The sequence below is a fragment of the Athene cunicularia genome (genome assembly GCF_003259725.1).
Source record: "Athene cunicularia isolate RWA chromosome 6 unlocalized genomic scaffold, athCun1 chr6_part2, whole genome shotgun sequence".
Classification (NCBI taxonomy): domain Eukaryota; kingdom Metazoa; phylum Chordata; class Aves; order Strigiformes; family Strigidae; genus Athene; species Athene cunicularia.
Window position 1 is genome coordinate 3,470,658 of NW_020799106.1, and position 15,786 is coordinate 3,486,443.

Genomic DNA, 15,786 nt, shown 5'->3' on the forward strand with positions numbered 1-15,786 from the left:
TCCTGATACTGTACAGTAAGCAGGTTGAACAATCACAATTAATACCTACTCCTTGATCACTATTAATACAATATTATCAGTGATCAGACATGAACAAGTTCCTGCTTTTTAGTTTCAGCTCTCACTTCAGACACAATTTCAGTACGAAGTGTTTCACAAACTGCTTCAGTCACCTACACTCAACCATCTGAAAGCCAGATGCCAAGCATGCCTGGCTTCCATGCTGACAAAGCATCACCCGTCCTCAGTAGCATCCAGAGTAGAGGTGACATTAGATTTCAGGGGATCTTGTTGGAAACAGCCTACAAAGTACTCTTTTGATCTAATCCACTCTTGAAGGTCCCTCATCTTTAAGGAAGAAGCTACCATGATGACCTCTTTACCATTCATCCATCTTTTTAAGGTGCAATTTCTGTTGATAGAACCCTATGGACAATATAAGCCTGCAGATGGAGCTGAAGAGCAGTTTATTCTGGTTGCTGCACACAAGAAACTCAATCTTTGCTACTGAATATAGACCGAAAGGCTGGGGCAGCTTTGGGAAGAGATGATCTCAGTTGCTGCACATGCTACACTAAACTAAAGCTGTCAGATCAGAAAGCAGGCTCTGCAAAAGTCCTACTAAAAAATATGATGATGTAAAAAGGGCGTGAAGTGCAGAAATTTGCAATGACATGACTTTAGAACATGCACTTCTCGCACAAAACAAAATCTAAGTTTCCTAGTTCTCCTGAAGTACACACTCTAGTAGTACAAAGTCATGTTACTGCTCTGGCTGTACTTTCTGGCACCAGTTTACAATGGTATGGAAAACTGCTGGTCTAAAAATGTAATAAATATTCCAGTGAGCTGATACTATTCCCTTACAGGAGGAACTTTTACACTACAGCTCTCCCAAGCTGGAGCTATTTTTTCCTACAAACCTTCCAGTCACACCTGAAATGAGCGTACCACATGCCATCTGCATTTCAGACACAGAGAAACATGAACCACATGAACCAGCCCAGGAACTCAAAGACTTAACAGCTCACACTACTGCCAACTGTCTTGACTGCCCAGCAGCACACTTCGATCTGTAAGGGCTGAAAGACAAGGAAGTTCCACCGAAGTCAGGTATGACGTGGGTACAGCTTCCCCCCCCCAGGTAAAGGTACTTTTTTCAGCTGGGTGGCCTGTCTGCAGAGAAAAGAGTGGTGAATATTCTTGCGGTTAGTGGCGAGCTGGAATTAAAATTCCGGGTTCGATCTGTAGTGTGATTTCCTGTTTCATCTACAGCAAACCCCAGGGTCACTCCCTCTGTTCTGTCCTAAAAGTACTTTTTAATTTTTTTTCTTTTTTTTCTTTTCTTTTTTCCCTTTTCTCTTCTTTAAGATGCATTTTCAGGGGTAGCAGAACTACACAAACAGTAGAACTCTGCATTTTAATCTTTGGGTACACGGTATCCCCTAGAAGCCCTATTCTTTTGAAAACAAACAAACTAGCAGTAATACCTTGGTATATTTCCTTCAGAACCCTAAGCTGTTGGAAGCTTTTTCTTTTTTTTCTTTTTTTTTTTTAAACACAAACCTGGCAGATGAGGAAAGGGGATTTTTGTTTGTTTGTTCTAAAAAAACCCCAACTTACAGGCTTACCAGATGTTATCGCCAAAACACACTAAAGGAGGAAAAAAAAGTCAGTATTGAACCTCAGCCTGATAACTTCAAGCACTCCAAATGTTACCTATCATCTAACATTAAAGCCAAATGCAGAACTGCCTCAAAACACAATGCCTATTACATTTCAGTTATTCAGTGGATGAGTTCTGCTGTAAGAGGGGAAAAAAAACCCCACACCTTTTTTATTACAATAACGAAGGAATATCTGTATGATAAGCAGTTATTTAAAGTGTCAAAGTTCCTTTTAATCTCCATTTACTTTTGGAAATTCTCTCTCCCCTTCACCCCCCCCACCCCCTCCCTTTTTAAAAGGTCAGTTAGGTTTTGGCTGGACATGTCAAAATGCTTCTGTCACAATACTTCTATTGCTAACTCGTCCCAGTAAGTTTTTCACTCGATGTCTACCAAGTGATTCAGCACATTGCCAGATGAATCCTCAACGGCCACAGGTGGACTATAGAGATGAGCCGAGTCAAACGACGCAAGACATACAATTTTCTCCCAAGTCACTTTTAACCATGATGTTTTCAGCTCAGCATCACTCATGCAGCCTTATGAGACCTTCTTTCAAAAATTCAGTTACCTTCAAGACATGGGTTCCTACACCTTGTGGTTTGGGAAGCCACACAAGGAAACTACTGATCAGCTTCCTAAACACAGACGTTCAGCAGTATTCATTCATGCTAAATAATCTCTCAGCACCAGCAGTGAAATAAATTGGTGGTATGCATTTCCATTCCACTTCAGATTTGTAAACACTTAAAAGAGCTTCTCTCTGCATTTTGATGTCTACCTGCAAGACTCCTGCACAAGTGAAACATGTAAGTGGTAAAAAATACCCAAGTTATGAAAACAGGCTCATTTCACACACACTTAGAAAATTAATGCATTTTGTTCACTGCACACAAGGTATAGCAAGCTATATGGAATTCATAGAATATGATCAGTTCCTGAATTTGCTTAAATAACTAAAAAAAAAAAAAAATCCATTTAAATGTCTTTCTTCAAAACAGATAAAAAATTAAGAGTGTATTCCCTTCAAGTTTTTTTTATTATATCAAAATATTGGCATTAAGCAGCCAATACAAATGTAGCACATGAAAAAGTCACATTTTCTGTGACAAATAAAACGTCAAGACAGGGTCTAGAAAAATGTATCAAACCTCAAATAACTTTAATTAGCAGTTTAACCACGACCACACACTGTTATGCAAGTCTTAATGTAATTAAAGACTATATGGTAATAAAACACCACAAAGGAAAGGTAGCAAGGTTGTACAGGCAAACATTAAACATTTCCTATTTTGAGCACTTGATGTTACAACCTTAACAACCTGACTATTCATTAGACACATGCTTTATAGCACTTATTTTTCAGTCACTTAAACATCATCATGTAGAACAAGCTCCCAGACGGTTATCAGGGCCCGGAGTCTTTGCTTCCAGTACACGAGAGCTGCAACCTGAGCCAACAGAAGTTACAGGCCAAGGCAGGAATGACCTAGCAGGAAAATTAAATCTAGCCCACAGACCTTTCCAAGTGGCTCTATTTCATGAGGCCATTTCCCCACCTCATCACTGCACATCACCACAAAGCATACACCTCTTGCATTTTCAGTAGCAGTGGATTTCCGATGTAAAAGGAGTAAAGCGCATAGAAGCAACAAGCCCAGCTCCTCTAAATACTCAAATTCACTGCACACAAAATATTTCTTCAAAACACACATCGAATGTTCCTCAGAAGGATCGCAGTGACCGCATGTGCAAACATGGCCAGGAAGGCTTTAGAAATGGTGCCATATCACAGAGCTCCCCTCTGAGCCCCGCAGAGCCCAGTGAACATTCCCAGCACAAGTGAGGCAACATCATTCCAGCAGAAGATACTTGTGCTTTGCTAGGGTCTTCCCCATTTTTGTTAAGTTTGTATCTGACTGAAGATTTACAATGACAGATAGCCAATATGGAAAATAAACCAGCACTGTTTTATCAAACACCGAATCAAAGTTTGAAATACCTCTCTGTATTAATCCTTTACTGGTAACTCGAGGGAAGTTTCTGCTTTACTCTTTGACTGCCAGTGACGCTGCTGGTTTACCGGTCAATTTTTGTACTGTAAATTCTTTGCTAGTTAATCAAGAAGTGTAAAACAAAGAGTATACAGAAGCACATGGAAAAGGTTTTGCTTTTGTTCAGCCTCAGTATAAAAGCTGCTGAAAAACACCCAACGATGCACATGTATACACATCATTAGATTTGTAGTTTTATATTTAGTTTGCCTGAATTTTTGATCGTGCAGGTTTCCAGACATGATAGAAAAAAAAACCAAAAAAAACCCCAGAACAGATCAAATTGCTTACAGCTACTGTTGTAATATATACTGGTTTTGTCGTTGGCTTTTTTTAAAAAAACCCTTATTTTCCATACTCTGCATGTTCATTAGAAGTACCACCCTTTTAAAATGCTGTGGGTTTGTTTGACTTGCATCTATAATAGTCAAGTTTAACATAATTTGGTTGTATTGTGCTACTTAGAAACCAATAATCAACAACAGCTTAAATCTCAGCAACACTGCTACTCAGTACTGGAATCTACAAGAAATGTAGTACTGCTGCAAATCAGTCCAAATTATTCTGTAATATCAATTTCTAATGCAATAAAGCTTCTTAAGTTAACGTATTTCAAATACTTTTTTGGTCTGTTTTCTGCCCACTGATAAATCACCATTTCTCTCTGATGTACCCCCCATTAACTAGTCCCCTTTGCTGGACTGACCAATTTGCAAACTCAGTACTGCACAGTCCCAAAATTTCAGAGCAGGAAAAGCAAAAGATTCAGCAGCCAAACAGACTACTAGGTGACTAATTTACTACACAGCTTCTGTTCAGATGTACGTATGTTGGTGCTAACAGGCAGTGAGCTGTGTTTTAAAATAAACTTCTGCTCAAAATGCAACCACAGCAAACTATTGTTAAAAGTAGCTTTGCTGCCACAACTGTTTCTATGTTCAAAGACAAAAGAGCCCAAACAAAAGAAGGGAGCAGATTTAATAGCAGCCCCCACCAAACAATCTTCATGAAAATTCTGCTTCACTTTATGTAGCTCAGGTAAATCACTGCAAGTATGCAAATAAGGAACAGTTGTTTTTCTTCTTCAGAGTATATAGAAGAGTCCAAGAACAGTTCTGCTATCCCCAGCTTTTCCAGGCAGAAGGTGTCAGACTGCTGCATGCACCCCAACACACAGTGCCACTGGCACACCACAGTATCAGGAGCTCTCCCTGTTCCCAGGCAGAAGACCACGTTTCCTCACTTCTAGGCTGGGTTCTGAGCTCAAACAGCTTGCATACTCATCATCCTTCTCTTCTAGTACCAAATGGCCTTCAGCACTTGCACATCCTTCTTTCGGGTGTGAATAACCTGTGGTATATCTACATTGATCAACCTGCCTTCCTTTTAATTTATTAAAACTAAGGAGGGGGACTACCACCATATCAAAATCCAGTTCTGGGGTTTCCAAACTATAGCATGAGATGCCAACCATGTAATTTCTTGATTCACTGTCTTTAAAACCTTCTGATTTTTTGGTTGAGTTTTTGTTTGTTCGTTTTAAATGACTAGTTTAAATACAACTTAGATAATCATTAGGGATGGCAATGTTTTTCCCCCTAGTCAATGTAACCAACCTCTTCAAAGCATTCCTTTTAATATCTCCCCTGATGTACTCTTACACACATTGGTTTTCTAAAGAAACTCTTTCTTAGTGATCCACAAGTGCTGGGGACAAAGCTTGTAATTGATTATAATCATACCTTGTTCCAAAACAACACATTCACAAAGTAAACACCACACTGTTCATCCCACTGTTAAGACACCATAGCTTTAACTTCACCACAGCAAACAAATGTTTCTACTTATCTTTCCTAGGAGTAAGTTGAGCAGTATTTTTTTCCCTTTTCTACAGTTTGGACATCTTACAGTACATACCACAGTATTCTGAAAAGCATCTCTCCAGGCTTTCACGACATGAAACAAGTCTATCAATTTAGCGTATGAACATCTGATGAGGAACGTGAAAAAACACATCCTTTGCTCTGTACCCTCTGTCTCTGATCTCTACAAACAGAGGTTTGAAGGATGTGTGGGGAATACAACCATCCTTAAATATTCACCCCATACAGAACTGGAGAAGTGGGTCTAACACAGAGAAACTTTTAGGAAATGCCTACCCACCTTTCTACTCATGGAACAAGAACTCTCAGTTGCATGTCTCAATTTTCAGAGAAAAGGGAGGGGTTTTTTTAAGATCTATATCTCAGGTTAAATTATTCTCAGAAAGGACTCCAGAGGTGTCCCTCCTCTTGACTAAAACAGGATTTCAGGCTCCTGAGGACAGGGCTTTTGTCTAATTAATCAATTCCTGCCAATACTATCCAGGACAAAATTTCTACTCTTCATTTTTAACAGATGTGAAAAACACATATCATCTAAAGCTCTTGGAAAAATGGTGATTAAACAACCCTATGTTTTGCAAAATTCACAGTAACTGCTTTTGCTATTTACTTGAAAGTGAAGGGAAACAAAGTAGAAATCCTACCACTACCAAAAAACCCCCCAAAACTTCCCAACATCCTCTGTTGAAAGTAGAAATTAAACTCTAAGGCCCAGAAAGAAGCCTAAGTTCATACTACAACCCATTAAATATTGTTGGGTTTATCATGTCTGACTTGTTAAGAAACATTTATACTTTTATTCAGGACCCATTGTGAGAATTATCTAAGTGGTAAGAATTTTAAATATCATTAGCATCAACAACAATACAGGAACTAAGAGTAATAGCAGAAACATCACATTTTTAGGCAGTTTAAAGTATTAAAACATCCGAGGAAACTTTACAGATAGCTAAAGCACTGCTAGGCCATTTCAAACTACAGCAAAGCTGATGAGACACTCAACTACTTCAACTAAGCCCACTCAAAACTGAAAAACTAACGTAAAATTAATGCACAGATGAAATTTCAAACAAAGTCAAATTAAGAGTTGAGAGGGGTAGGAAAGGCCTTATCTTATGAGATTCTCTATCTATGAGAATATCAGTCGATAAGCTGATGGAATAACCTATTTTCCGGGAAGAAAATTGCTGCAGTGGAAGACACAAAGGATTAGAGGATGCTCAGGAGCTGAAAGGACTGGCCCCATAGACAAGAGTTACCCTATGATGTCTGTATTTTAACTGAAAAGTTGGGAAAAATTACGAACTCAAGTGTCTGGATTAAAAATTGCTTCCATGTTTCTGTAAATATTTTGCTTTAGCTTTCATCAAGGACTCCTTGCACCCCACAGAGAGATGCTTTACCTGCACATCTGTAATTTGTGCTATGGAGTTTCCTCCTTAGACACATTTTTACTATGGAATAGTTCACCTCACATGACTTCATTTTTACTTCAATCTCTCATCCTCTGTATCGAAATCAGACAACAGCAATTCACCTAATTAAAACCAAGACACCTCTTCAGTCAGACAGAAGGACTTAACTGAAGAAGTGGAACTTGAGATGTTCCCTTCTGGACGTCCCCGGGCTGCTGTGCTGAAAGCAAGACATCACAGGAATGTTTTCTGTTACAGATCCACGGGAACTTGCTTTACACTGGGTTTTTTGCCTCTCTTCTAAAGCATGTCTTTGTCTCTGCTTACATCCCAAATCCTGTGCATAATTCAATCTGTACATTTTGTCCCTATTATTCTCCTCCTTCAGTGTTTTTTGGTTTTTGGTTTTTTTTTTTTCTTAAAGAAAAAGATAGAAAGGATTCACCTCTTGCTCTGCTGCTAAACTCGGCAGCTTCCTCCTGGCTTCCAGCCTAAAAAAAAGAGCAGTAGAGCAACTGTTTCTCTCACTACTTTTACCAGGCTATGCTGAAACACATCAGGTGTCAACTGCTGACAGTTTTCCCTCCTTTAGAGAAGAGTACTGTCTTGTTTCTTCATTCCAATTGCACTTCAAGATCTGTTTGTGAGAACCTGCAATCCATCCTCCTGCAGCTCCCCATGAGTCCAACTGCCTGAGCAGCCTCACAGGCAGCCGCCATGGAGTCACCCTTCCAAGCGCTTTCTGCTCCTCCAGTCCCCACCTGAAACCTCACCCAAGCACATCTTCTGAGGTGCAACGTGAAAACAAAACCTTTTCTTGAAGTCCCTAGCAGATGTGTAAACTTGCTCACCACAGGTGTGTGCCACACACCAGTATAATTTCCTTACTGCAAGGCACTTTAGCAGGGACAGTCTATAGATGAAAAATAATACACCCCATGTATACCATCACCTAAAACTAAGGAGTCTGAAAATAACAACAATATTAACTGAAGACAGTATCAGCAGTAGAAGGAAATAAGCAATGAGGGCAAGTAAACGGAATTAACAAGCGCAAGAAAACCACAGACCATGCACCTACTCTGGGGAAAAAAAAAAAAAAAGCAAAACACTTTCCTTCATCCTTAGAAATCAGCAATAAAATTCAAACTCCATTACAGTCAAAACCACAACTAAAATGAAATACAGAATTTCCAGGATTTTAAAATTATTCTGCAGTCTCGGCTTATACTAGCCTTCCAATACTGGGATTAGCAGCAGTGCTAGAACCTCTAAAAAGCCTAACAGTTTATTCTACCATCTAAACCAGCAGATGTGAACAATGCAGAACTCTCGGTATTGGAAATACCCATTTGGGCAAGTGACCCATACTGTACTAGTAGAAAAAAAAAAAAATTCTAGCAGATATACAGCAGTAGCATACACAAATATTTTTTTTCTTCAGTGAAAGCAAACCTTTCGTTAGGTGTACCATGCAGGAAAAACTCTCTACTACAAAACTTAAGTCAATGGAAATAGATTAAGAATTGCCATTAGTCTCAGGAAATGTTCAAACTGGACACTGAACAGTGTTCTTAAATAAATGCTGACTACAAACCAGTTCTGACATACAATTCAAGACGTAACCTCAGTGAGAAAGTTCACTTAAGAGAAATGTTAATTTCTATGCTGAACATCAAGCCCACAGAAACAAGAACTTTGTATTATTAAAAATTCCAAAATGTACTCTAAAATCTCAGTTCTTAGTTCAGTTCCATTCCCAAAGTAATTCAGCACAATACACCACTAGTCTTACTGATTAAAGACATTCCGCCATTATTGAACATGGGAACATCAATAAAGTAACAGATACAAAAAGTAGAGCTGTTGTGTAATATCTAAAGGTAAGCAAGACACAGATGGTTATCACATTTTGGTATCAACCCAATGGCAATAGTGGAAACAAATTAATTTACTGGAGAAAAGACAGAAACATAAAAAGGGTCATTCAGCATGGTTTTATAGAGAACAAGTTGTGGCAGATAAGCAAAGATGCATCTTTCAACCAAGGCCTATGTAGTAAAGATAACTGCAAAGGTGTAGGATGTGTATATGGCAACCATATGACTTTTTGATTAGTAATACATGTCATACATTTTTTTTTAAATGGTCATAAAATAATCTAAGTAAACAGCAGGATTTCCAAAGTGGCTTACCAACCTCAGAAACATTTGTCAGTGGGAAATTTTATTAGAAACTTCACACAAATATGTACTAAGCATGATGCTGTTCAAAATATTCATTGCACATTATTCTTCAGTAAAAGTAATTTCTGATAAACTCCAGGAGGCTGATATTAGCAAGACCATAAAAAATAATAACAGAGAAGACACCTTCACATTTTGTTTCATCTGTAACAAATTCATTCTACCAAAGCTGTGCAGCTGAGAAAAAAGATCAACCCCACAAACCAAAGGATTGTTTTCAGAGAATGGAGGTGGAGAGAAGGAACAAACACTACCGTATTACCTTCACACGTGATGATGCTGTAACACAGACTGCTACCCTAGGTCCCACAGTGACAGCCCACCTTCACTTCTGTACAGAGCACTGGTGAAATGGGGTGTGGGGGGGGAAGAAATTTAAGGTGTTGGTACTTCTTTGAAAAGAAAAACAGAGGGCTTACAGAGGAGAGCCTCAAAAAAATCCCAGAAAAAGGGAAAAATACCCTTCCTGAGACTATGGCCCCACAATTATTAGCACCAAATCAAGTGCTTCTGGAGAAACAGAAGTACGAATCAGGCCTGGAAGAGGCATAGGTGTGCTACTGCATTTCTGTCAAGTTAGCCAGAGCACACACCAGTAAGCTCACAGAAGACAACTGACAATACTGGATGAGTCAGTTCCAAATTAAGGTATCAGAAACATTCGTGCAAATCTGAAGCAGGAAAGGGTGTTTAGACTAGATCAGCGCATCATATACCCACAGCATTTTTCATCCAGCACATAAGATTTTCAGCATCTCAGAGCCTGAGAGCTTAGTTCAGTTTGTCAAAGTAAACTAGAAGATGCCTGTTAGAGCCTGTGCCCCCGTAAGGAGAAAGCAGAGGATCCAGAAGGCTCATTAACCTGGGCAAAAGGCACAGCAGGGACCAGCAGCTCAGCCCTGACAAAGCTGATGGGAAGAACCAGAGGCAGGACAACAGAGCCCTTGCAAGCACAACGGTGGTTCACCTCTGAGTCTTCAAATTAAAACTGGATACCTTTCTCAAAGACACATTTCAAGGCAAGTTACGAGACTGAATGCAGGAACAACTCAGAAAAACATGAAGATGTGACACAAATCAAAGCAGATGATTTAATAACCCTCTGAAGCCTCAAAATCCCTCAAAGTACAAGTGCTCCTGTTTACTATTTGAATCAAGTTCAGAAACACTGCCACTTCTCCTGCTTTTTTTTTGTTTTCTTTTTAACAAGCATTCAAGAAGGCCTCCAACACAGACAAAAGGTAATGTGCTGTTACCACCACATGAACAATGTTTTATTCCCTGGGAACTCCACAGGCTAGTGGCTGCATACAACTACCAAATGGAAGCAGACGATAACATACCTTTCTACTATTAGTTCACCAGCCGAGCAGCAAGTAGCATTGCTTTTACCATGTTAACCTAAGGGCCAAAACAGTTACCACTGAAGTGCATCACTAAGCTTCCTTTTTCCTTTAGACATTTTGTAGAAACTCAATAAGCTTCCTGAGAATCTAAGGCAAACGTAAAACTGAAATACAAGACGCTCATTTCCTACGTGCCTGTTCTTCCTGAAAAGTTTTGGAGTTTCATTGTGCATGAGTTTGCTAATCTTAGCAACAATGTTGTCCTTACTCAAAAAGCAGGTAAGCAAAGCATTTCTAAAATACGTTATTTCTGAGTTAAGACTTTTAGTTTAGTCCATCTACAAACTAGTTACAAACAACGCAGCTGGATATAAAAGCCCCAAACAAGTTTCTTAAACCTACAGAAGACATCACGAAACAGCAAGTCAGCCTCTTTCACACAAGCCAGACCTACTTTAAAATAAAGAGTAAATAATGGACTTACAGATACCTCTTTAAAAATATTAATCTCTTTGCCGTCTTGGTTTGCTTTTTACCTCTAGCTGCTACTAAGTGATTTCTTTCATTCATACCCGTGCCCTTAAGTGAGCACCTTTTAAAGGTTCGTGTTTCAATTCAGTTAGCCTGTCCTGCCCTTTCTTCTACTATTAATAGACATATTCAGTAGTGAAACAGGTGTTCTGCTTTGAAATACTGGTGCAAAGTCCAGGAAAGAAAAAAGCTGTTAAAAAGCATTTTTGCAGTGGATTTTTGACAATATAGCACACCCCTTCACTTCCCTAAACTATCTATCCAGGCTGACATTTTCCATGAAGACCCATGACAGCAGATCTCATGCACACACACACAAATCCCACCGCACGTTTCCCTGAGAACAAAATGCTAAAATCATATTTATTTCCAGCATCTAAATCTAGTTGTTTACTGAGAAAACTGTAACAAGTCTACCATAACACACAGGATTTTTCCGATCTGCAAGTCCCAGAAAGCCTGTTTGTTTTCAGGAGATGGCTGTTATCAAAAGCAACAAATTTCTCCAGGATTTGCGAGTAGGGGTGAGGGAACAGGAGCTGAGTAAGGCTTTTTCCTCCGTTGTTTCTCCCAACTGGTGGGAGGCTGTTCACATTGCTCTGCAGAAATGCAGAGGAGACCGAGAAGCCAGGAGATGGAACTGTGCTCTGCTAGCGCTCAGGGAGTAAAAAGTCAAGCTGAGAGCCGAGGTCCAGAGGCACAGGGTGTAGCTACAGAGAAAAGGGTAGCACAAGTCTCACCCTAAAACACTGCCACTGGCAACCCACAGCAGCATAAAGCAGCCCCATAGCCTGGTGCCCCGTGCCGTAGTCACTACCTGGCAGTGATAAGCCATGGGGTGCCCACAAAAACCAGCATCCCAGTGTCAATTCTGCCATTAGTGTTTTGGATCACTCTCATCTGAACTGACAATCATGATGGGGATGCACACACCACCACAAATCAGGATTTCTAGGGTAATTCCCTTCCCTACAGAGGTAACTGAGGGGAAAAAAATAAAAAAAGAGATGCTATTCTTGTGAAATCCATGTTACAAAGCTTAAAACTGGTACATCAAGCATTCTGGAGCAGGAACACTTTTAAATTAAGGTTTCTCAAATACACTTTCTTCATCTCAGATAAAAAAACCAACAGAATAAAACTTATTATACTTTAATTTTCTAACACTACAGAAGATGCCTGACTATAGTACGCCAATTCACACGAGTTAAATTACTGAATCTAACATCAAGAGTAAGCATGTATGTACTTGTAACAGTCAGGGACTAAAACTCTTTTTGTTATTGAAAATACTCTGTTTGTATGAGGCCTGTGAGTTCAAAACAATAACAAAGAAAATCAAAATACTTCAGTATCAGTTAAACCTTACATGGCTTTTACTGAAATGGAATGACTTTGTTACATCAAACACTGAAAAGTAGAAAAAAGAAGTTAGAAATACAAGTTCTACCAACTTCAAAAGAAACTTCCTGACCAAGACATACCTACACCTGGCTGAAGTACTTCAGCTTTTGTCACATGCAACAATTCAATCTTTTCAAAAGCAGTCAATCCATCACCACCACCCAGTTTTGAAGGTACTCTTATTTAACTGAAAAAGCTGTGCTGTCCCAGACTTAGTCCATTAAGTATCTCCTTGGGAGACCTTTTCCCACCAAAAAATTAAGGAAGTTCACACACAAAATCTACTTCTGGTAACGCAGCACTATAACCCAAACTCACTACTTCACATCTCAAATACACAGCATCTCAGATCTTCAGGTGTGTGATTCTCCCCAACCTAGGCACCATCCATTCCATTTCCTAAAAAAAAAAAAAAAAAAAAAAACTTGCAGAAACATACCATGAGATCATACAATTAAAGATTGCTAAATATATATTAATTACCATTCTGCAAATGGGTCAAACGGTCTTGTTGTTTCTTCCTAATACTTGATCTGAAACTTTGCATCTTGTAAGGTAATGCTCTTGCACCGCCAGACAACACTTCCAATTTACCTAGCTTTCTCCCCGCTTTGCTCCCTCCCTCCCAGTTTGTTACCAATAACAGCAGGTGAGATAAAGTTATCATGTTTATATTTACTTAATTTCACAGTCTTGCACATGAGCCACAGCATAATTTCACTTGCATTTCAGGCTACTGGAAGGAGCAGAGTTTGCACATCTTTTTGGACATGCACTGAGTCCAGGCTAGTTTTACCAATTTCAGTATTAAAACAGCATCTGTTTTTACATGTTTCAGAAGAGAGTTCATACAAAGTTAGGGAGCATACAAGCCTGCCAAGTCAACACCTTGTCAGTTTTCCAAGCGCAACTACTTAACATAGGTCTCCTACGCTTAATTAACACAGGTCTCCTACGCTTAATTAATGCTTATTTTTAACCCTATGACACAAGGGTTAACTACAAAATAGAACTAATAGATCCTACATGGCAAGCTGTTTAAGTAACTCCCAAACTGTACACATCCATGCAGACACCAATAATACTACGCACAAACACAGGAACAAAGAAGAAGATGTCATATTAACACTTACACCAGCACAGACACGAGAGGAAGGAGGAAGATGAACGCTTTCTACCTGGTACACCTTGAAGGGAAAATATTCAAAACCATTAAAGACAATGGTGGGAGCTCAAGAAAGTGAAGAGTCTCTGTGGCACCCACAAACAGAGCTCAAAGGACAGTGAAAGGCTGGCAGAGGAAGAGCCGTGTGGTTCCAGCAGTCACCTTCATCTACAGCACACAGGTTTAGTCCTTTCACCTGCTATTTTGGCTACCTGTCAGTTTAATTTGCGCTTCACAGCTCATCCTCAACACTTGATAAAAATCAAAGCTGATTTGTGACATTACAATGACTACAACAGGAAACCAGTATGCAGCGCCCGCCTGCCAGCACAGCAACCCGGCGAAGAGCTTGAGCTGGCTGCTGGAGAAGTTAACTGTCGAAGGTTTAGAATCACAATGGAGAAAATCAGAAAACTTTCTATTTAATTACATTTACATGCAAATGGCACACATTTCAACGTTCCAGTAAAGTTCATCTCCAGTCACTTGTATACTAGAGCAACAGAAGAAAGTATTTTGACTGCAAATGTGTTTACATTACGGGCTGTGTAAACCACAGCACAAAGTCTCGGTGGCCTGAAAAAAAAGTTATGTTTTGCATTCATTATTTCGCCGCTTGCTGAATTAGAAGTGGTTTACTCAGTTGTGCACACAGTTTTAGCATACCAAAGACAGAGCGTCTGCTGAAGATGCCGGTTTTCCAGACAGCCTACAGGTTGCTATAAAAGTCTAACACCTTTTCTCTATCCAAGATGTCAAAAGCATACAGACTGAGTTTGAGATTGAAGAAAACTACCTGCCTTTTGTAAATTAAAATCTGATGAAAACATAAGATAATCACTCCCTAGAGACAGCACCTAAAAACTTGAACGCACACAAATATTTTCTTAAGTTGTTTACAAACAATACCCCTACCAGGGGTTCGGAAAGATGCTGTGCCTTTCTAACAGGCAAAGAGAAAATGTCTGACTGACAAGATGTCTTAGCCCCTTTCAACATTAGAAGGCACTACGCTGCTACCTAATTAAGACACATTCTCTTCTCGTAAAGTATTAACAAAGAACACGTTTCCCCATCTAGGACTATATTTGTCATCCTTGAATAAATTACTTCTGTATTGTGTTTCATGCACTCTTCCGGCCCACATCCTGCTAGACGCTGACTGCTTACGACTGGGAACAGATGAGAGGTTTGCCCAGACGAGCTCCATTTCTTTGCTAGATATATCGACAATGAAAAAAAATGATTATCAATAAAATAGCCATTACGCTTGTAATAAAGTAACCCCTGAGAAAAAAAATCACCTAAGAAGTGAAAGAGCACACGCAGGTGGGATCAGGCCCTCCCCAGGCACCTCTATCTTTCACTGGCCAGGATGGACAGGAGAGCATACACAAGTGTCAGGGTTACCTTTAGTCTGTCTTCAACGTTGTCACCTACTTTGTTTGCATGCAGGCCGTGATCATTACAGCATCTAAACGATCACTCTAACCACTGAATTACCAAAAGCACCCCTAATCTAAACTCCTGAACTCCCAACTCCCAGAGATGAAAACAACGTCATATTCACTGTATATTCGTATGTACTTTACTGAGGACTGATGCCAAACAGCATCATATAAAATGACGTTATTCTAAATCATCCTCGCAGTGCTCATAAAGCAGTAGCTGAGCTCTTCCCGGGACAGACTGGTGTGCGTTACTCACATTGTTTTTAAGGGTTTTATTTTAAATGAGTTTTTAAATAACCTTTTGAAATACCACAGTTAACAAAACTGTAGAATTAAATCAAACGCTTCTTCATGACTAAGACGCTATCCTGCAACTGGCTGTTCCCGCAGTGGCTGAAGAGGTGACTGCTGAGGAGATAATCCGTAATCTCCGCAGATTACTTCAAGAAAATCTCGACTTTGAGAAACTTCAGGGAACATTCAGCATCGCCCTTCCCCGGCACGGCCCTCGCCGCTCCTTACCCCAAAACCCCGCCGCGCCGCCCCTTGCCGAGCCCTCGCCGCCCGGGGCGCCGGGCTGCTTCCCCGCGGGGAGCCGGCCTGGCCACGCGGCTCCGGGCCGGC

At 39.9% G+C, this 15,786-nt stretch overlaps 1 protein-coding gene across 1 annotated transcript in view; it reads right to left on the bottom strand.

Annotated features, from left to right (window-relative positions):
* CCDC6 (coiled-coil domain containing 6) overlaps nt 1-15,786 on the bottom strand; it is a 54,579-nt gene that overhangs the window by 38,419 nt on the left and 374 nt on the right. The window contains exon 2 of the mRNA XM_026851751.1: nt 15,685-15,786. Within this exon, the coding sequence (XP_026707552.1) occupies nt 15,685-15,786 (102 nt within the window). The remainder of the gene's footprint in view (nt 1-15,684) is intronic.